Source organism: Doryrhamphus excisus, chromosome 11 (genome assembly GCF_030265055.1).
Source record: "Doryrhamphus excisus isolate RoL2022-K1 chromosome 11, RoL_Dexc_1.0, whole genome shotgun sequence".
Lineage (NCBI taxonomy): Eukaryota > Metazoa > Chordata > Actinopteri > Syngnathiformes > Syngnathidae > Doryrhamphus > Doryrhamphus excisus.
Window position 1 is genome coordinate 10394951 of NC_080476.1, and position 23500 is coordinate 10418450.

Below are 23500 nucleotides of genomic sequence, written 5' to 3' on the forward strand. Positions count from 1 at the left end.
CATTAATGTTCATGTTAAAGGTTAAATAACTGTTAATAGTTATCCTCCCTATCTGTGTGGAAGTGGTAAGTTTTTGGCTATTTAAGTTGAAAGGAAATAACTTGAAGGCTACCGTTTAGGTCGCTAGCTCTCTCGTTTGCGAGTTAGCATGTGTCTCAAGACCCTGCAGTTGCGCAATATGTTGTAAATTTAAAAAAGTATACATGTGACTATAGTCGTGTTTTGTCATGTCTACAGGGCTCTAATAATGCTTTGTTAATTTTAATCTGAAAAAAATAATTTGTCTACCCACCAACTATATGTGGTTTCTTAAGTTTTTATTATTTTCCGTTTTATTATTATTATATTTATTTATTACTGATTGATTGATTTTCTTTATTCTTGATTTGTTTATTTATTTTTATTTTCAGCAATTTGATATATATATGTATATAGACAGATATATCTATGAAAAAAAATGCAGCTGTGTATAACTCACGTCGCCTTTGCGGCCCAGCAGTAAGTAGGTCGCTGTGACTTCATTGTATTTCTGATTGAGCAGAGAGTCCTTGATTTCCTCGGGGGTGAAGCCCATGCCGACCATCACCTCTAAGGCACACAAACGGTAAACAGAGATATAAATCATCGTGGGCCGTGACAATATTGATTATGTTCTGTCAGCATATACAGCCACCATGAAAGCTACATTAACACAGGGCCCAGTACACTCACCTATACGGGTGGCATCGCTGTAGTCCTCAACGGGTTCTATATGGGGCTTTAGCTCCTCACCCTCATACCCTGAATTTATCCACTTGTCCTTCATGACTTGCTGTAGAGGCATACATGAAATTGGATTAGATCAAATTCAACACAACTGTGTATGTAGTATAAATGACACTAGTAATACCAGCACACATTTTATATACGAATATAAAATCAAATAAGTGTATCATTCCTGATTTATACATCAAATATCTCCATAGAAGCATAGAAAACCTGTCGATGACCTTATAAGTATGTTTTTTTTTAACATTATTAGAGCCCTCTAGACATGAAGTAACACCCCTACACACTAATATTACCCAATATGAGACAGATAATAAGACATATAGACTGCTCCCACAATGCATTGTGATTCACACAGTACTTCCTGCAGTCTCATTGATTATCGAAACCAAAAATATGTATTTGAATGTGCATTCTGAATGCTTTGTTAGTTTTTTTCTGCTTGAAAAAATGATTAATTTAGGCCAGAAATGCATACAATTTGCTTAATTATATATATATATATATATATATATATATATATATATATATATAAATATATTTTAACCATGTAACTGCGCTGATTTATGAATTAATATAATTTGAAAAAACGCAAAATTCAAAGCACTAATTGGCATATTTTCCCCACATTTTAACTTTTGATTTAAAAAAATAATATTTTTTTTAATCCTATTTGGTGCTGCAAATTTGAATTTTCCCTGATTTCCCTTCTTTGTCCCCTATTTTCCATAATATGTTGACAGGGCTTAGCTGTCTATTTGTGACCACAAATACAACACTCACCTCTAGGGTGCAGCGTTTGGCGGGGTTGAGCACCAGGAATCGGCGAAGGATGCCTTCACAGTCTGTGGACATGTAAAAGGGGACGCGGTACTTTCCCCTCAGCACACGCTCCCTCAGCTCCTGTTGGCCAAGGTACACATACTGAGCATTGTGAAGCTACATACTGTATCACGAGGAAACAAAAACGTGTCGTACGAGTTGCTGCTTTTATATTGACAGCTTGCAAAATTACAAAAAAAAAACAAATGTAACATTTCTTAGCTCAAACTGACGAGAAAAAGACTTTCCGGTCTTTCCACCGTTTCTCCTCCTTTCCTCTGATGTCATTCATTGCCTGGGAAGATGAGAGCTACTAGCCAAGAGCTTTAAGGATTATTGAAAGATTGATGGCAGAAAACTAAGACGAACAGCAAACCTTCTTCAAGGAAATGTTTTGATTTGATCTTGTCAGTAATATTTAGATAATAACACAGTCAAAATTGTTGAAAAACCGGAGGATATCGCAGTTTCAGTTCAATCACTCGCTTTTTGCTGTGCATTAGACTTGCAGAGGAGTGGACAGACATAGTGTCTGGTTGCTAGTGCAACCAGCAGTGATGGCAAAACAATGAAGGGGGAACATTTAGGGCATTTTGGGGCTAAAGACATCAGGGTATGCTGACGAACTAACCGGCATTCTTCAAGTCTCGCAACCTGGACTGACATCAAATCAGCCGTTCATCTCAAATTGAACCAATAGCAGATACAGTACGATACAGTACGATACAGTAAGTTTACAACATTAATTTGTATTAGATTTGTTTGAGCGCAGACGTCACACATTCTTGGTCATTGGTCATCCTGGTTGCACGCATCTCAGGAGGGATTTTGGTCCAAAGCAGAATATTTTCACCTCCAAGTTTGACCGAAGGTTTTTTTTTCTGTCTCCAAACAAACCCTGTCCACTTGATGCCAGAGAACTAACTCTTCCCACGATTGTCTTGTCTGATTAATTCAGGTGTTGATTAATTTAGATCGGTCTGTACTTGCATCTTCTTGAGTAGGTGGACCCAATCCATTACCGCTGTTTCACTAGAGCTGGTCTTGGTGATTGTGCTCCCAACTCCCTTACAATCATGTCCATGAGTTCCTTTTGGGAGCTCTTTGGTCTTGCCCAGGGTGATGGATTGAATGGAAGAGACTTCCACTGAGATTAGGAGTACTTTCTTAAAGAGACAGGACTAATTTGTGCTTTTCATGGACACATAACTGGTCTGTGGTGGGACAGAATTCTTTCTGGTTGGTTAGTATTACTATTTCACATTAAAATGATTGTAAAACCGCGATTGATAACCGAACTTTGATAAACCCGCGGACCCGTGATGATGCTCATTTCTTGGAGAAGCAGCTGTTCGTTAAACCGAGTATCTCTCTCTCTCTCATAGCCTCAACTCCAATGTCAAGAAAAGCTCTTGCTCTCAAAAACAACGCCTTCGAGACTCAGAAGAGAGCCATGTATGTTGCACTCCCGTCCGTCCCATTCGCTTACCTTCAGGTTCTGCCCATCAAAAGGCAGCGAGCCGCTAACCAGCGTGTACAGTATGACTCCGAGACTCCACACATCCACCTCGGGTCCATCGTACTTCTTCCCCTGGAAGAGCTCAGGGGCAGCGTAGGGGGGTGAGCCGCAGAACGTATCCAGCTTGTTGCCCAGCGTGAACTCATTGCTGAAGCCAAAATCGGCGATCTTGATATTGGCATCGGCATCCAGCAGGAGGTTCTCCGCCTGTGTAAATTGATGCAGAGGAAGAGAAGTTAAGTGCGGGAGAGGAGGGAGGGTAGTAGAATGCCAATGCCCAGGGAACAACAAAGAGAAAAATAATAGGATGAGGGAGGAGAAAGTGGAATCAGATTAAGTGGGAAGACAGAATGGGAATTGTAATGGAGGGAAAAAGCAAGAACATTGAAACAGATGGAGAGAAAACGGGGAGGGGTTGGCTGCAAGTTGCCAACAAAACATACAGTGGAACGCGTTTTAAATTGACATCCGTCGACATAAGCGGTTGTCAACAATTATTCATTCATTCATTTTCTACCGCTTTTTCCTCACGAGGGTCGCGGGGGTGCTGGAGCCTATCCCAGCTGTCTTCGGGCGAGAGGCGGGGTACACCCTGGACTGGTCGCCAGCCAATCACAGGGCACATATAGACAAACAACCATTCACACTCACATTCATACCTATGGACAATTTGGAGTCACCAATTAACCTAGCATGTTTTTGGAATACCCGGAGAAAACCCACGCATGCACGGGGAGAACATGCAAACTCCACACAGAGATGCCCGAGGGTGGAATTGAATCCTGGTCTCCTAACTGTGAGGTTTGCGCGCTAACCACTAGACCGCCGTGCCGCCCTGTCAACAATTAATAAAGGATTTTTGTATTGTTTTCCTCCTTTTGACTCTCAAATTTTCTATTGAGAAAAGCGGTTGACCGGGGGACTTGACGACTTGGTACATGAACGCTTTTCGACGCCACGGTACATGTATATGTTCGGTAATCTTTTCAAAACACATGCCAGGATTTATTCAACCGTTTTTTCTTTTAATTCTCCGGACTGTGTGATTAAGAAACTCTTGCTGTCCTTTTCGCATACGCACACACACACACAGATTAAGAATAGTCTGAGATTATGACTTGAACTAGCCTTAATCTCCTTTTCGGAAAGCAGCCCAAAACATCTTCTCGAATTCCTTACCTTCAAATCTCTGTGGACAATGTTCTTTGTGTGGCAATAGTGGACAGCGGAAACAATCTGTGGACACGAGGAGACAAAGGCAACATTAAATAATTTAATGTAAAATATTCATTCATTCATTCATTTTCTACCGCTTTTTCCTCACGAGGGTCGCGGGGGGTGCTGGAGCCTATCCCAGCTGTCTTTGGGCGAGAGGCGGGGTACACCCTGGACTGGTCGCCAGCCAATCACAGAGCACATATAGACAAACAACCATTCACACTCACATAATGTAAAAAAAAAGCAAGAAATTTTATGTTTTTTTTTTTTTTTTTTTACCTGTCGAAATTTGGCTCTGGCTTCAACCTCCTTCATTCTTCCATGAGAAACGAGGTAGTCAAACACTTCCCCTATTGAAGAAAAGATCTTCAATCACTATTTTTCCATGCACTTCAACATGTAAACAGCATTTTCATCATATGTTTATATTTTCAATCACCATCCAAGCCATGTAACAGTATTTTGTGGACATGATAGTTCAGGTACCCACCTCCGCTCGCATACTCCATGATTAGGTAAAGCGTCTTATCCGTCTCGATCACCTCGAACAGCTGCACTGTAAGCCGGAAACAATCACAGTCAAATCCAATGCAGACATATACTAAATGATAGCCACATTATGGATAGGATGAATCAGAGAATAATCAGCTGACTGTTGGCGTCGTACCTATGTTGGGGTGATTCAAGCCTTTCATTATTCGTACCTCTCGAAAGAGCTAGGAAGAAGAAACACAATGTTATAATAATAACAGCATGCAAAACAATATGTTTAGGTATTTTTTTATAGCGATACTTTTACAGCTACAGTATATTAGCAAACAGTACACAGTAAACAGACAACAATTTCCGTATTTTCCGGACTATAAGTCGCACTTTTTTTCATAGGTTGGCTGTTCCTGCCACTTATACTCCAGAGCGACTTATAAATGAAAAAAGTGTTTATGTTATATAAACACTGGACACCTTTTCTGTTTATGTTTATTTTTTGTGTAGCTGAATAACCATTGTGTTAGCATATCTTACACCTATTCAGCCTGTTCTCTATTCTTTTATTGGTAGAACTTGCCTTCCAAGAGGACGTAATGTCTGTTTTGGTCAAGTAGTTTGTAAAATAAATTACACGCAAAAAATGCGACTTATACTCCAGTGCGACTTATGTATGTTTTTTTTTCTACCTGGCGTTGTGCGACTTATACTTCGGAGCGACTTATAGTCCAGAAAATATGGTAAATGTTTCCTCTAGCTTTAATGTGCTTCTGGCGCTATATAAAATATCACATTTTAAAAAAAAAAACAATAATTTAAATTTTGCGAAAATTAGGTTGTGGAAAAAGTTATGTTATAAAAATAAAGTAAAAAATATTAAGAGGAAAATTCTAATGAGGAAAAAAAATCTGAAGGAAGTAGCATAGAGCTGAAATACATAAATTAAAAAAATTGTGAGATGTGAAACAAGCAAAACAAAATAAAGTTGCAATTTTTGGAAAATGTTACAATATTATATAATATATATATATATATATATATATATATATATATATATATATATATATATATATATATATATATATATATATATATATATATATATATATATATATATATAAATAAAGTTACACAATATTATGGGAATAAAGTCTAATATGATAAGAAAATTGATGCTGATGGTTTCATTTTATTTGAACATGCTCTATTCAAATTTGGCAAACATTTATTTGCACAAATTCTGAATGCATTTGAAATTCCATAAATTCTCCTAAAGGATGAAATCTGTCTAATTATTGCACTTAAGTGGTTGCACATCCTCCAGTAAAGCTCATTACAGTACAAACAGTATAAAGGGTGCATGAAATAACAGTGAAGTGTTAAACCAACCCACCCCCCCCCCCAAAAAAAAACACTTGAGGTATTACTACTCCAAAAATATTTTCCATTTTCTTAGAAAACAGAGGATGATTCAATTATCTGTTTTTTTTCCCCCTCCCGTTTTCTGTGTTCGCCCCTCATCTCGTTTCCCCTCTCGTGTCTCCCTCCAATCCCTCCTCCTTCATCTCTAGCCATCTTCTCTCCCAGCAAAGGCCAACTTCACTGTTGCCATAGCAACCCGGGTATTAAGACCATGATCTTTCTCAGCCTCTCCAGCTGTGCTGAAAGTGAATCCTGGGATATGTAGTGCAGGGACGTTTTCATCGTCCACATTTTCCTGTCTTTCCCGGGGAATGCATTCAACTCAAATGAGGACAAATACGTCGACATAAAAAAAACCACTCTGGCTGAATTTAAAATGTGACACAAGTACATTCTTTTCCGATATAAGTACATGATGTAACCTGCCTCTGCCATTTCTAAGAAATATCTCTTGATGATAAGATCTTGATTTAGCCATCTGTAGTCGCCGGTACACAATACCACCCATTTTCTCTCTACATTAATTACTGTTCAGATTATGCTAATATCAGCTCTTTTGCGTCTTCAGTCATTTTTTTTTTTTTCCTAGCTGACGGGCATGAAAAAAGAAGCCCACTACAATGGAACTCGTTTATGTCAACGCCCCTTAGACTGGCTAACCTGACATAGACACAAGCATTTGTCACCATAACCGAAATTACTTGCGACTTTGACCAGAGACATAAAGAAGGGGGGGTTGTTTTTAGGGTTGTAAATCTTTGTGATAGATGACACCAATTAAAACGATATATTTAAAAAAAACAGAATGATTCGATACTGTGTACAAATGATGCGATTCCACGTGATTTGACGCCTACTGCTTTTATGTACATGTGGAATCGATGTTGATGTATTCCAATGTAACTTGAATGCACACATTATAATGCAGGGGTCTCAAACACGTGGCCCGCGGGCCAAATGTGGCCCGCAGGACACTAGTTTGAGGCCCCCGCCTTGATATGAAAGCAAGTTTGATATGGATGCTGTATGGTATCATGTACCCAGAAAAAATTGTTACATTTGATTAATGTTCATGTTAAAGGTTAAATAACTGTTAATAGTTATCCTCCCTATCCGTGTGGAAGTGGTAAGTTTTTGTCTATTTAAGTTTAAAGGAAATAACTTGAAGGCTACCGTTTAGGTCGCTAGATCTCTAGTTTGCGAGTTAGCATGTGTCTCAAGACCCTGCAGTTGCGCAATATGTTGTAAATAAAAAAAAGTATAAATGTGACTATAGTCGTGTTTTGTCATGTTTACAGGGTTCTAGTAATGCTTTGTTAATTTTAATCTGAAAAAAATATATATTATTTGCCGTTTTATTATTATTATTATATTTATTTATTACTGATTGATTGATTTTCTTTATTCTTGATTTGTTTATTTATTTTTGATCTTATTTGGTGCAGAAAAATAAAAATTAAGATATTTGAGAACAGTGGAATGTTTTATCAGAGCTTTTATTGTAGAAAATCGGAACCAAAGCACTGAAAAAGTTTGTATATTTTTCTGTTTTTAATAAATGCGTTTTTTTTTTTTGGAAAACCTGATGCGGCCCAGCCTTGCCCAGACCCTAGCTCCAGTGGCCCCTAGATAAATTGAGTTTGAGACCCCTGGTGTAGACAATGTTGTGATCTGGCGCTATCCCCCCCCCAAAAAATGCATGTAAATGATGCAAAAACTCTTCCATCGTGATTGATTTCTTTTGTGGTCTCTTGTCTTTTTGCCCCAAGCAGAGAAGCTCATGCAGACCAAGTGGACCAAGTAAGAAAGTCATGACAGACTTCCGGTTCAGTGAGTAAGACACTTTGGCCCATATGTGCATATAAGCATCATGAAGGGCAAATATGGGTTGATTGGATGCTTGTCTGAATGCTTCATCTCTCTCTAAGCTTTCATTCAATACATGAGCTCTTTACGGTTACCTGACTGATTGAGTCGCATTAGGTCACACATGACCGGGCAAGGAGAGCTTTCGACTTGATACGACTGGATGAGCTCATATCTGTGCATGTGATCGGATGTCATTTGGATGTGTGTATACGGCGGTGCCCGTTTATGTCGACACCTCCTGGATTGGATGACTGAACGACAACATAAGCGGTTGTCGACATAACCGAAAGCTTTTGCCTTTGCTTGCACATTGACTTGAGAATGGATGACGATAAGCTGGTACGGTAGAATCTAGATTCATACTTTTATTTTGAGGCTTACTTCGCACTGAACAGGAAGTCGATATTTACCCTCTAAATCAGGGCCGTCCAAACCTTTTCCATGAGGGCCTCATACTGGAAAGTCAAAGGATGTGTATAGTATGTTTTTACACAGGATTGGGACCAATCTTTTGGTCAATTATCGGTCAAATCAATGATCCGTAGGGCTAGCACTTGTTTGCAATCTTCGGGCTCTTTGGTTCTGCCATTTCTGGTTATCCTGAATAATTGTTATTTCTGTAAATCGCCTTATTTGTGGAGACCATGCCCTTGATGAAGACTGTAGCTCCACCTAGTGATTAAACCAAGGATCACAAAACGGTTTAGTACATGTTATACTGTATGTGGGCAGGGCTCTACATTAAAAACAAAAAATTACTTGCCCATGGGGAATCCTTAAGGTGAGAACTACTTGCCCGAATATGCTGATAATTCATCAGATAATAGTACTGATGCATTGTATTTGGAGGAATGTCTGAAACATATGTTTACGTGGCATGCCATACTACCTTATACATCGTAGTCGTAGTAAGCAGTGATATTTATAAGTTGTGCACCAAAATGAAACATTATTGAATAGACACATTTGTGTACTAGTAAAGTGTTTTTAATCCAGAAAAAAATGCTCAATGGTCAAACAATAATTTGTGAAGCAAAGGTGAGAAAAATACACAGAACCGCTAGATTTTGTAGCTTGTGCAAAATCAGCACTTGGTATTGGATCTAATCGGTGGTGTTTCATTGTGACCACTTCAAATTGTCACAGCAATGTGATTCACTCACCTGTGCCATCATTTGATTTGCTGCCGCTAATAAAATACTTGTTTAGGAGGCACTGTTTCATCACTTTTTGGTGTTTTCCTTCACAAGTTGTTGAAGAATTAGACCATGTTGGCAGGGACGCCATGATAGATGTTTTCCTAGTCAAACGATTGCTGATTGGTTGATCGCGAACAAGAACGTGTGTGGGTAAAACGCGGACTGTGGTCTAAATAAACGATTCTGATTGGTCCATTTCAAGATTTGCAAGGATTGGTTTGCAAATTACCACCGGAATTACACAGTCCGTGTTTTCCCAACACCCAACAAGAACCGCTTTTAAAAAAAAACTCTTGGCAGTATGGCATGCCAAAGTGCACTTTCCAGTCGGGAATATCACTTTATTTACACTTTATTTATTTACTTCCCCCGAATTTTGTTTTAACTTGCCCAAGGCCATCGGTACATTGTTATTGTCGAGCCCTGGTCGGCCTTAGTCCTTCATGGTCACCACAATAATGTTCTCCATAAACCACGATAAATACAATTTTGATGCAAAACAATATCTAGCAAAACATTAGCGAAGCAGCACAGTTATCAATTGATTTTCAGTTAATCTCAGAAGCAGATAGACTACAAAAATTTGTAGACCAGTTTAATTATTATTTTTTTTTTTTATGACTATATTGCTGAGACAAAATGTAAATAAAGAATTATAACCTGACTTAAGTTTGCAGGAAGACCTGCTATCGCTTGATATCGATAACAGTGCCGGGCCAGTATCGTACGTCGGTAAACAGCCAATATCGAACATCTCCAGTTGCCACCATTTCCCAACTGAGTCACACAACCCTCTCAGGGTAGCAATTCGCCAAGAGAGGGGACAAGAAATGATGTCTCCTCTCGCTTCCTTCTAGTCCCTCACACCTGATAAAAACACCATCACATCGGCCAAAAAAAATAGCTCTCATAACAGATCCCTCGAAGCTTACTGAACCCTGGACTGATTGGCGGTCAATCACGTACACATAGTACATAACATATGCAGAGAAAACGCAGAAAAGACACAAACACAAACCAGAGAGATGTATACTTCTGCAAAAACATCATTTTAAATCAAACATTATCATCTTGGTAAATATAGAACAAATTTATTGCTAATTTCTATGACTCACCTTTTGTAGGCTGGTTGGATTCAACTGAGTTTTGTCTATGATTTTTATTGCAACCTGGAAAAAAAAAATGAAACGGATATCGGATTAGGACAGGGAATCCCGTAAAACAGAAATTAAATGACCAATAAACTAAGGTAAAATTAGAATTTAACTTTGAAGGTTCTGTTATGTCAGGATATTTTGCTATGAAATTTTAGAACAGGGATCCTCAAAAGGTGACCCAAGGGCCACGACTGGCTCGCCCACATAATGAAAACTTTCAGTCTATCTTTAGAAGACTCTGGACTTTAGTGGCTTTAGTGTTAAGTGTAAAAATACAATATAATGCATATATGTATGTATATTATATGTGCGTCTTACCTCTTTGCCCGTCAGGATGTGTCGTGCCAACTTGACCTTGGCAAAGTTTCCTTTGCCGATGGTCTTGAGTAAACGATAGTTGCCGATGTGCGGCTGCTCGTCAGAACAGGAGGCGATGGAGTTCCTGCACCGGGCTCCAAGAGAACGACTGGACTGACTTGTAGCCTTGTCCGAACGGCTAGCCCCCAGCAACACATGCTACAAAAAAAAAATGAAAGAGTGGGCTTTAAAGAAAGACAAGGGTCACACATTGCCAATAACAATGTCACACATAGCAGAGAAATGAACAAGGACCTCCAGGGCCACCCACTCCTACAGAGTGCTAATGATCCTGAAGATCTAAATGATCTGTGAGAGCGTGTGCAGCCACAATCTGGATTTCAATTCTAAAGAATAAAAAAAGCAAACAAGTGAAGGTGCAGGGATTTTGCCGCAGATTTTACTGCAGCGGTGGCCAACCCTTAATTATTCCGACCCCACAACTTAAGCATAGTGGTGGAAAATTATTTGATCCTGTTTACCCTCTTACTAAGATATGAACATTTGGTCACTTGTTTTGATTTGAAATAAGCATTCGATCTCGAACCAACCATCAACTATTCTGACCCCCACAGATGTGCCACGTCCTGTCTGTTTGGGCAAGTACCGAGTGGATAATAAACTCTTCACTACCATGGACAAGCTTGAAGACAATAGACTACAAGACCATCAGCAAGAAGCTTGGTGAGAAAGAGACCACTTTTTGCATGGTTTGTGAGAAAACCCAGCCAGGAATAACAAGGGAGGAGCTGCTTAATGATGTCAAGGGAGTTGGGAGAACAGTTTTTTTGTGTACCGCATTTGGTTGTAATGGACTGCCATCCTGCGGTGCCTGAAAAGTCCATCTTCTTACTCAAGAAGACACATTTACAGACCTGTCTGAATGTTAAAAATAGAGCTCTTTGGCATCAAGTGGACTGAACGTGTTTGGAGGTAGAGAAATGGTGAATATAATTTCAGCAAAACCATCCCTACTGTCAAACCTGGAGGTGGAAATCTCTACTTTGGGGTAGTTTCTCTGTTAAAGGTACAGGACGAGAATTCACCACATTAAGAACCAACCTACAGAGAATCTCTAAAAAATGGGCTTTCAATAACCAAAATTTCTAGTTAAAGACAACAAAGGAATGACTTAGCTTAGTCTCCAGACCATAGACCAACCATCAACCATTCTGACCCCCACAGATGTGCCACGTCCTGTCTGTTTCGGCAAGTACCGAGTGGATAATAAAACTCTTCACTACCATGAGCGGGGACAAGCTTGAAGACCATGGACTACAAGACCATCTGCAAGAAGCTTGGTGAGAAAGAGACCACTTTTTGCAAGTTTTGGATGGTTTGTGAGAAAACCCAGCCCAGAATAACAAGGGAGGAGCTGCTTAATGATGTCAAGGGAGTTGGGAGCACAGTTTTTTTGTGTACCGCAATTCGTTGTAATGGACTGCCATCCTGCGGTGCCTGAAAAGTCCTTCTTCTTACTCAAGAAGACACATTTACAGACCTGTCTGAATGTTAAAAATGGAGCTCTTTCAAAACATAGATGGAAAAAATTTGTATTAAATCTAAAAATAAATGTTAAATCTGAATATAAATGCCATGCCATGTTAAATATAATAATAAAATGATAAATATAAATGTTACTTAAAAAAAATTAAATCAAAACATAAATGGTAAAAATTTATATTAAATCTAAAAATAATTGTTAAATCTAAATGGTAAAAATAAATGTTAAATCTGAATATAAATGTATATAAATGCTACATATAAATGTTAAATATAATAATAAAATGTTAAATCCAAATATAAATGCTACTTCTAAATCCAAACATTAAATCAAAACATAAATGGGAAACATGTATATTAAATCTAAAAAGAAATGTTAAATCTGAATATAAATGCTACATATAAATGTTAAATATAATAGTCAAATGTTAATATAAATATAAATGTTACTTTTACAGGTAAACATTAAATCAAAACATAAATGGTAAAAATAAATGTTAAATCTGAATATAAATGTATATAAATGCTACATATAAATGTTAAATATAATAATAAAATGTTAAATCTAAATATAAATGCTACTTCTAAATCCAAACATTAAATCAAAACATAAATGGGAAACATGAATATTAAATCTAAAAATAAATGTTAAATCTGAGTATAATTCATTCATTCATTCAATTTCTACCGCTTTTTCCTCACAAGGGTCGCGGGGGATGCTGGAGCCTATCCCAGCTGTCTTTGGGCGAGAGGCGGGGTACACCCTGGACTGGTCGCCAGCCAGCCAATCACAGGGCACATATAGACAAACAACCATTCACACTCACATTCATACCTATGGACAATTTGTAGTTGCCAATTAACCTAGCATGTTTTGGGAATGTGGGAGGTACCCAGAGAAAACATGCAAAGATGGCCGAGGGTGGAATTGAACCCTGGTCTCCTAGCTGTGAGGTCTGCGCACTAACCACTCGACCACCGTGCCGCCCCTGAATATAAATGCTACATATACATTTTAAATATACTAGTAAACTGTTAAATATAAATATAAATGTAGAGAAAGATAGAAGAATGAAAGGAAAAAAGAGAAAAAAAAGAAAAAAATAGAGCTCTTTGGCATCAAGTGGACTGAATGTGTTTGGAGGTAGAGAAATGGTGAATATAATTTCAGCAAAACCATCCCTACTGTCAAACCTAGAGGTGGAAATCTCTACTTTGGGGTAGTTTCTCTGTTAAAGGTACAGGACAAGACTTCACCACATTGAGAACCAACCTACAGAGAATCTCTAAAAAAATGGGCTTTCAATAACCAAAATTTCAAGTTAAAGACAACAAAGGAGTGACCTAGCTTAGTCTCCGTAGACCATAGACCTCGGTATACCCAGCCCTCTCGCTTTGACTATCAAGTCATTATAAAATAAAAGTGGAAGGGGTGGGAGGGGTACAGCATACTGTAATGTGTTATACAGTCTGAAGCGTCGTCTTGTAAACAAAAGCCAAAACCAGGAGGCAGAAGAAGAACCAGGATGCCAGGGAGATAAGTGGATGAGGAGCACAGAGACAAACAAATAAAAAGGAGGTTATATACTGAAAAAGGGAGCAGATGCCGACACAGTGGTCCCTGGCCAGTTCCAAGGCCCTGAGGCATCACACTTCCATTCACCCAGCATGCCATCCACACACACACATGAATCCACAAACACAGCCGTCTTTAGTGCAAAAAACCCTCAGACAGTCCCTCCTTCCTGTACTCCCATTCCTCCTCTATGGAGTCTTATTTTGGAATCCTCTCCCTACAGTTCCACAGTGACAAGTCCAAAGCAACGTGGGGCTTTTTTCCACAGTGCTTTATTCATCTAAGCCTCACCTGTGTCAGGTGTGCCAAGAACGTTTCCGCATCTGTCATCATCACGTTATTGTGGAGATTATCTAATGGAAAGACTGGATGGGAATTCATAATCAATCATGCGCCTTGTAAACACACACACACACACATACACACAGGCTTAAACACCCTTATAGGCTAAAAGCTCCACTAACAAACAGATGGGGATGGGCCCCAGCAAGAAGTGTTTACAGTCAGACACATGAGTAGCATAATGCAAAAAATATAATTAGATATCTAACGAGCTTGATGCAGTGTTTCCTATACATTCATTTATTTGACATTACCTGATTACCAACACTTTACAATGCAGGGGTCTCAAACACGAAAACTAAAATTTCTTCAAATATATAAAAGGTAAGTTAAAAATGTGAATTGCATGATATCAAAAACATGTTTTTCGAGGAATACCTGGAATATTAAATGATGAAAAGTTTTCATTCCGAAGATATTTCAAGAAAACAACATGACTGGGTCATTTTTGACCCACTTATGGAAGGTTGGGGTAGTAACACAAAAACTAAAATTTCTTTAAATATATAAAACAGGGGTCTCAAACACGCGGCCCACGGGCCAAATGTGGCCCACAGGACACTAGTTTGCGGCCCCCGCCTTGATATGAAAGTTAAATGTTAGTGCGGCCCGGGCAAGTTTGATATGGATGCTGTATGGTATCATGTACCCAGAAAAAATTATTATGTTTGATTAATGTTCACGTTAAAGGTTAAATAACTGTTAATAGTTATCCTCCCTGTCCGTGTGGAAGTGGTAAGTTTTTGGCTTTTTTAAGTTTAAAGGAAATAACTTGGAGGCTACCGTTTAGGTCGCTAGATCTTGAGTTTGCGAGTTAGCATGTGTCTCAAGACCCTGCAGTTGCGCAATATGTTGTAAATAAAAAGAGTATAAATGTGACTATAGTCGTGTTTTGTCATGTCTACAGGGCTCTAATAATGCTTTGTTAATTTTAATCTGAAAAAAATAATTTGTCTACCCACCAACTATATGTGGTTTCTTAAGTTTTTATTATTTGCCATTTTATTATTATTATTATATTTATTTATTACTGATTGATTGATTTTCTTTATTTTTTGATTTGTTTATTTATTTTTCATCTTATTTTGTGCAGAAAAATAAAAATTAAGATATTTGAGAACAGTGGAATGTTTTATCAGAGCTTTTATTGCAGAAAATCGGAACCAAAGCACTGAAAAAGTTAGTATATTTTTCAGTTTTTAATAAATGCGTTTTTTTTTTTTTTTTGGAAAACCTGATGTGGCCCAGTCTCACCCAGACCCTAGCTCCAGTGGCCCCCCAAGTAAATTGAGTTTGAGACCCCTGTTATAATGGGACTGTCTGTGGAGATTGTTTTTGTTTCTACAGTCATTCAGATCAGAGCATTACAATAGTAGCGTACTATTATTTCCGCGTGAGCACAATTGCGGAATTAGCCGATAAAAATGCAATCTACTGTAAAATGCGGAATCTCGCTGTCCTCACAAACACTAACCAATCCGCTCCTGAACTAAACATGTCGAGGCCCGCAACCGGAAACATTGGCGAAGTGGGTGAAAAAAAGTAATAGCCGGTGTAAGCTAGCTGGGTTAGCTCAGTTTAGCAGAGCATGCTAATGGCACTCAGGTTGCTTAGTTGTGCTTTAATGTAACTTTGCACTTAGCAACAGTCAAAACACATTTTTAAAACACACATTACACTTCCTGCCTTCAAATTAAAAGCGGCAAACATCCTGTCTAATGTTGGTAATAAAATATGGGTGTCATAAAAACAAAAATCAGTGGGCTGTACGGCGGTCGTGTGGTTAGCGCGCAGACCACACAGCTAGGAGACCGGGTTCAATTCCACCCTTGACCATCTCTGTGTGGAGTTTGCATGTACTCCGGTTTCCTCCCACATTCCAAAAACATGCTAGGTTAATTAGCGACTCCAAATTGTCCATAGGTATGAATGTGAGTGTGAATGGTTGTTTGTCTATATGTGCCCTGTGATTGGCTGGCCACCAGTCCAGGGTGTACCCCGCCATTAGCTGTAGCTATTAGTAAGCTATTGCAATTGCATTCTTTAACAAGAAAGTCTGATATTATCATTTAAAGGACTTTTGTGAGAATGAAAAGTTAGCAAAGCTACATACGTTTCAGAAAAGTAAAAAACAGGCCCTACAATAGATCCCCAATTTTCGCAGGGGGGTGTCCCGGGACAACTGGCTAAAATTTTTGACACAGTACTTTTTACACTATTTTTGTTTAGCTAGCTTAGCATATGTTGACCTCTGTTGGATTGGTTGTAGCACTTTGGACACCTCTTATTCTGGAAAAGTCAATTTAAAACGTGTTTAATAACTGTGAGGGGCATATTGTCGGGTTTCAAGCAGACACGGGTAAAGTATATATAGCCTATATATACAGCTGTTGGGCTTTTTTTAATCCAGTCTGCCAGATGTTTCCAAATAAGATGGAAGCTGTAGCAATAGGATTTCTCTTGAAATATGGAAATAATTCCAGTGGTTTCAGAAGTGAGAGAGAGAGAGGCTTTCAAGCGATACACGGGTCATTACAGTAATCATAGGAGACTACGTCACAGCAGCTCCAGGAAGACGAGGCTTTGATATAAAGCAGTATATGGGTGGGGGGGGGGGGGGGGTTGTGTACTGAGCAGCTCGAGCTTTCTCTGACAAAGTTCTGCAGAAAAGTGACATTTTATATTTTGCACATTTTCTTAACCATTTGTTGTTGTTGTTGTGTGGACCCTGCATCCTTTCATTTTTCTGTAGAAAAAGTTTGGACACCCCCAAAAAAAGGATTTTTTTGGGTGTGTGCATGGCTCAGGAGGTTTTTTGGGAGCCGAAAGAACCATTTTTTTTTTAGTCAGCATATAATCATAGATGATTGGCATCACCAATATGTAGATACTGTATAAGACAATCGGCCTGTCTTTCCACAATAAGCCCCTTTGCGTGAATGTATGGCTCTGTCTGACACCCACTTGGCTTGTGGGGTTGGGCGCTAAGCAGGCTGCGCAGCAATAGACTGCACACATCATTCCATGCAGTAATCCCCCCCCCCCCCCCTCACCCCCACCACCACCACCACCTTGCTTCATACGAACAACCCAGATATTCTCTATACATTTGTTTTGGCCTGAGCAACCCGTCCCACCCATCCGATTTTGTGAAGAACGCATGCATGCACACAGGCAGCAGCAGCATTAGCAGCAAGGGGGGGGGGGGGGGGGGGGGGGGGGTAAATGTGACATCACAATGTCCATCCAACCTTCTTAATCAGACGTGACGGCTTCTTTTATAAGACTTTCTGTGCATATCCCTTTTTATCGGATGCAGAGAGGGATGCTTTTTCCATCCCTTGCACGGACACTCAAGGTTAGGCAGTTTTGTGCAGCTCTAAATCCAATCTCGTTGTGAGTCCCAGCGTCATGAAACAGACCAAAAGCAGTACATGCAAAGCTGCCCCCCCCTTACCCCCCAACGCCAAAAAATGCATGCCAAAATGACGAAGAGGGAAGCAGATCATACGATGACAGGCTGCAGCTGCACTTACATGGTCTCCGGTACTCCTGTCGTTGCCAGACGGTAATGCAGATCGAGAGGACATGTTTGCTTTCTTTCCCTGAGTGACAATCGCGGTGGTGCGTTTGGATGAGCGCGGTATTCACTGGTTTAACATCCGCAGGACCGACCCACCGTCCCGAATCAATCCGCCTCCTCTCCAGCCGGCCGAGCAGCCGTGGTAGAGAGCAGACTCCTGCCTGTCATGGCAGCGATGGATGTACGGAGGAGGAGGAGGGGGAGGAAGGGGGGGGTGTCCTCAAAGCAGCTGCATCTTCCATCCACTGTGCACTTTGCAAAAAAAAAATAACAAAAATACTACAGAAGATGATGCATTAAATGCAACGCAATGCAAATCCGACGCATGGACGAGGTGCTAACATGCAGAGATGTTTGGCCGGAGCCCAGCGTCTCTGTGGCGACTGTCCACCCCCCCTGCCTCATTTCACCGCACTAAACAAACACGGCGTTCTCTGCGTGCGTGTCATCCCCCCCTGCCGATCACAATACGAGCCAAAAAAATATCGGTTTTTGTTCTACTCGATCGACGCCGATGCAACCCGCCCTGCTTTGCAGCAGCTGACGGGTAACACAGCCGAGGTTTGCAGCGGAGGAAAAAAAAAAGGCCCAAGTGGTCAGAAATCGGTATTCTCCGTCTGTGTGTTGCGCAGCAGCAGCGTTAATTCGCAGGGAACGACCGCGGACATGACTTCCGGTTTTGGATTTGGATTTAAAAGCTTCAAAAGACGAGCACGTCGGCCTTGCTCAACAGTAACGCGGCTTTGCCCTTGATGTAATTTATCTGATAGACACATTGGTGAAACGTTACCACAATGTTGGCGTGGGCGATACTACATATTTTGGTATCAATCTGATACAAGGTCAGTTTTGCCGATATTGATACTTTTTAACTTGAATTTTTTTTACGATACAATGATTTTGCGATTGTTTGTGATTTATAATCAGAATTAAACACAACATACATATTTTAGGCAAATAAATTATTAATATTAATATTTATTAATACAGTCACCCCTCGCAACATCACATTATGATACTGTTATGTCCTATTATTAGCTATTTTTTTCATTCATTCATTCATTTTCTACCGCTTTTCCTCACAAGGGTCGCGGGAGATGCTGGAGCCTATCCCAGCTGTCTTTGGGGGCGAGAGGCGGGGTACACCCTGGACTGGTGGCCGGCCAATCACAGGGCACATATAGACAAACAACCATTCACACTCACATTCATACCTATGGACAATTTGGAATCGCCAATTAACCTAGCATGTTTTTTTTTATTTCATAATTAAAATTCACGTAATTCATATTTCAATACATAATTCAATAATTCCAGCAAATTATTATTATGTATTTTATTTCTCCCAAATTCAGCATTTTCAAGCACATAGGCTCCAAATGTCACTTCATGTTTCTCTTTTATTTTGAAAAGCAAGTCCCTACACTTCCTGCTTGAGCTGTCTATCCTAATATTCCTTTACAGGGGCGAGATGCGCCACATCAGTGTAAAGCAACATAATACACAACCAAGAAATTGGGCGTAGATGTATTTATTATATAGACGTATGATTTACTGTGGCACCGCTGGTCTGCTTTTTTTAAATATAACTTCATGTTATATATAAATACATGTTCCAAATCTCAACATATAGCAAATATATGATATTATAGATGATACCAATGATAGTAGAAGTCCACAAAAGGGTAGGAGCAACAGTAGACAGACAGTGGACGGTTTCAGAACTCTACTTTTCCTACTGAACGGACTTGGGAGACAAACACTGTGGAGGTCATGTCGACAGAGGCGAGACAGCCTGGAGGAGACAAGGACCACGACGACTCTTACTTGGGTAACTTTACTGAGGAGGTGTAGATAGTCCATGTGTTCTCAAGTAAAGGTTAAGGTCAAAGGTCAAATTGTCAGCTGTGGGAACGCAAGAGACATCGAGCTCTCACTCTAAATCTGAGTCGGAATCCAAGAGGAGGTTCGGGCTCGGAATCATTAAGGTCGGAATAGACAAAAACAGGCAACCGAACATTGGGACGAACACAACACACCCGGAAGAGACACATCGGGGAGGAGAATAGAAATAATAGGCAGTGATAAACCTAATCCTTACCTTAAACCCCTAATTCTAACCCGAACCCGAACCCTGGGGGTCCGCAAATCATCCACAAATCAAACCGGTAGTCTGAGTCATGATGACTTGATGATCCAGTGTTTTCCCAACCATGCCTGGTTTACCTCCCAACTTTCTCATCAGAGCAGTGATCGCATTGTGGACTAATCCTGAGTCTTTCTAATCTCAAATCCAGGATGGAGAGGAGCAATATGGCTACGCTTGTCAAGCTAGAGGGGGAACACTGTGATCCTACTGCGTTGTTTGAGCGTGATCTCAAGTGCACCGGACGGAGCTGTAAAGGTTAGATTTTTATTGTGTAATTTATTGAAATTAGTTGGGTCCGGACCCAATGACGATAAGTGAATAAAATATTTTTGTAGTTAGAGCATAGAAAACCTGTTTGACTTTCTCAATACGGTTTTTACCATTATTAGAGCCCTGTAGCCAAATAACATTTACACTTGCATTACCCAACATAGTTGACATTCATTCATTCATTTTCTACCGCTTTTTCCTCACGAGGGGCTCGCGGGGGTGTTGGCGCCTATCCTAGCTGTCTTCGGGCGAGAGGCGGGGTACACCCTGGACTGGTCGCCAGCCAATCACAGGTTCACATATAGACAAACAACCATTCACACTCACATTCATACCTATGGACAATTTGGAGTCGCCAATTAACCTAGCATGTTTTTGGAATGTGGGAGGAAACCGGAGTACCCGGAGAAAACCCACGCATGCACGGGGAGAACATGCAAACTCCACACAGAGATGGCCGAGGGTGGAATTGAACCCTGGTCTCCTAGCTGTGAGGTCTGCGCGCTAACCACTCGACCGCCGTGCCGCCCGTAGTTGAAATAATAATGCAAAATAAGTCATCTTAGATGCACGGCGGTCGAGTTGTTAGCGCACAGACCTCTCAGCGAGAAGACCAGGGTTCAATTCCGCATGTTGCATGCATGGGTTTTCTCCCGTTTCCTCCTCAGTTTCTTCCTACATTCCAAAAAACATGCTAGGTTAATTAGCGACTCCAAATTGTCCATAGGTATGAATGTGAGTGTGAATGATTGGCTGGCGACCAGTCCAGGGTGTACCCCGCCTCTCGCCCGAAGACAGCTGGGATAGGCTCCAGCAACCCCCCCCCGCGACCCTTGTGAGGATAATCAGTAGAAAATGAATTAATGAATGAAGCCATCTTAGACATAAATAATAACACTTTAGCCTTGACAGCGTACTTCCTAGTGGCTGTTGTGTCATCAATGTAGCATTACTGACACCTAGAGGCCAGTATGGAATACTACTCTACTACTACTACTGTCTGTGATTAGGAGAGATTGTGATTGGCTTTGTTCACAAGCAGAGAACACATGCAGTGAACATTCCCACAGGAGCTGCTGTCGGCCACTCTCTACACCGCTAACCTGCTGCTAGCACTCGGCTAACAGTCAACTCTAGCTAGCTGACACCACACACGCCATTTCCCGGGGCCCCCGAGTCACATATACTTTATTGCACATCATGTCACATCTTTTGAATGCTTTATATTTGTATTTTCTTTCATTTTGCCATTTTTACAGACAATTTTATAGTATAGACATTCAAAAACACCTTTGGAAATCTCATTCACACACTCATTAGTGTCATAATGTATGTGTTCAGTCTTCCAAAATGTACTGTAAAGGCTGGGGAATATCTCTGCCTAAGTCATGTAATGCTTGTAAATCGCCACTAGATGCTAGCAATGAGTTAAGCTTATCAGGATGCCAGTATGCCACCAAACCCCAAAAGTCTTGGGACACGGACTGTGGAGGGGGAAATAAGTATTTGATCCCCTACTGATTAGAAAGATATGATATTGATATGATATGACAGAACATTATAAATACATTTGTGTTTGAATAGAATAAGTATTTGGCCATGCCTTGGTCAGATGTTTCTGGTAGTTGGTCACAAGGATCTTAGAGAATTTGCTAAATTTTGTGGTACTTTATGGTAGGTGTGGGTGATACTGCCAATTTTGGTATCAATACAGGGTGAGTATCTCCGATACCGGTAAATTTTAATTGAAACTTTCAAGATTGTTGATGATTTGCCTTTAATTTGTTGATCATGATTTAAAAAATATAAGCTAAACAAAAATATTTTCATCAGCAGACTTGTTTGTATGGTATCTAAATACAACAATATAAGACAATGTAGCATTCATTCATTCATTTTCTACCGCTTTTTCCTCACGAGGGTCGCGGGGGGTGCTGGAGCCTATCTCAGGACAATGTAGCAATAGTAACAAAATAATACCATTAGCCCCTTGTCTAATAAGGGGAAAAAATACATTTTATAGCCAAATTGTGTGTTACAAATGATTATTTTTGCTCTATATTTAAAATTTTTGCTATTTTTTTGTGTGTGGGCTCATAACCAACAAGTCACAGGCCAGTACCAGTCCAATATCGAATGCTGATTCACGCTTGTACAGTGCTGTACTCTTTCGCATTTAACCCATAGATGTCAGCACTGAGCTTCCAACCGCCCAAAGACGCTTGCTTTGTCTTTACAGGTGATGCCTCCATGGCTCTCCTTATACAAAACACTTCCAGAACTTTTGTGCAACAAACAGGAGAACCCATGATGTGAAGGTCATGCAGATTGCACCGACAAGTCGGGGAAAAAAAAAGATGAATAAGTTCTTGTGATAAAGGGTCATGGGGACCGATTGTTCAATCGAGGGCAGGTCTGTGGTGCACCGTCAGCAGGAGGGCAGAGAGGATGTGGTCATTAGGCTCTAGCCTAAATGCTTTCCTGATGAAAGATGGATAGGGGTTCAGGGAGGGGTGATGGAGTTTGTGTTGTTGATGCTAGGAGGATTGGGATTGTTTGGAGCCAGTGAGGCTCGAAGAAGAATATTGTGGCCCCCGCCTTGATATGAAAGTTTAATGTTAGTGGGGCCCGCGCAAGTTGGATGCACACATTATAACTTGAATGCACACATTATAATGCAGGGGTCTCAAACACGCGGCCCGCGGGCCAAATGTGGCCCACAGGACACTAGTTTGAGGCCCCCGCCTTGATATGAAAGTTTAATGTTAGTGTGGCCCGCGCAAGTTTGATATGGATGCTGTATGGTATCATGTACCCAGAAAAAATTATTACATTTGATTAATGTTCATGTTAAAGGTTAAATAACTGTTAATAGTTATCCTCCCTATTCGTGTGGAAGTGGTACGTTTTTGGCTATTTAAGTTTAAAGGAAATAACTTGAAGACTACCGTTTAGGTCGCTAGCTCTCTAGTTTGCGAGTTAGCATGTGTCTCAAGACCCTGCAGTTGCGCAATATGTTGTAAATAAAAGAAAAGTATAAATGTGACTATAGTCGTGTTTTGTCATGTCTACAGGGCTCTAATAATGCTTTGTTCATTTTAATCTGAAGAAATAATTTGTCAACCCACCAACTATATGTGGTTTCTTAAGTTTTTATTATTTGCCGTTTTATTATTATTATATTTATTTATTTATTTATTACTGATTGATTGATTTTCTTTATTCTTGATTTGTTTATTTATTTTTCATCTTATTTTGTG

General features: G+C 40.0%; 1 protein-coding gene and 1 long non-coding RNA gene across 6 annotated transcripts in view; one reads left to right on the top strand and one right to left on the bottom strand.

Annotated features, from left to right (window-relative positions):
* mark4a (MAP/microtubule affinity-regulating kinase 4a) overlaps nt 1-18485 on the bottom strand; it is a 31120-nt gene extending 12635 nt beyond the window's left edge. For 2 of the 3 annotated variants that reach the window (XM_058086477.1, XM_058086478.1), the window contains exons 1-11: nt 17775-18485; nt 10779-10976; nt 10419-10472; nt 4995-5043; nt 4818-4883; nt 4607-4677; nt 4289-4345; nt 3080-3316; nt 1552-1671; nt 712-811; nt 479-588 (exon numbers count right to left, since the gene is read on the bottom strand). In XM_058086477.1, the coding sequence (XP_057942460.1) occupies nt 479-588; nt 712-811; nt 1552-1671; nt 3080-3316; nt 4289-4345; nt 4607-4677; nt 4818-4883; nt 4995-5043; nt 10419-10472; nt 10779-10976; nt 17775-17828 (1116 nt within the window). In that variant the 5' untranslated portion in view covers nt 17829-18485. The remainder of the gene's footprint in view (nt 1-478; nt 589-711; nt 812-1551; nt 1672-3079; nt 3317-4288; nt 4346-4606; nt 4678-4817; nt 4884-4994; nt 5044-10418; nt 10473-10778; nt 10977-17774) is intronic. The other variant, XM_058086479.1, reaches the window with a different exon arrangement.
* The window catches only part of LOC131137973 (uncharacterized), a 58049-nt gene that overhangs the window by 5329 nt on the left and 29220 nt on the right, over nt 1-23500 (top strand). For 2 of the 3 annotated variants that reach the window (XR_009132011.1, XR_009132010.1), the window contains exons 1-4: nt 8005-8065; nt 11393-11501; nt 12003-12118; nt 20119-20225. This is a non-coding gene — a long non-coding RNA (uncharacterized LOC131137973). Of the gene's footprint in view, nt 1-8004; nt 8066-11392; nt 11502-12002; nt 12119-20118; nt 20226-23500 lie in introns of those variants that run through there. The other variant, XR_009132012.1, reaches the window with a different exon arrangement.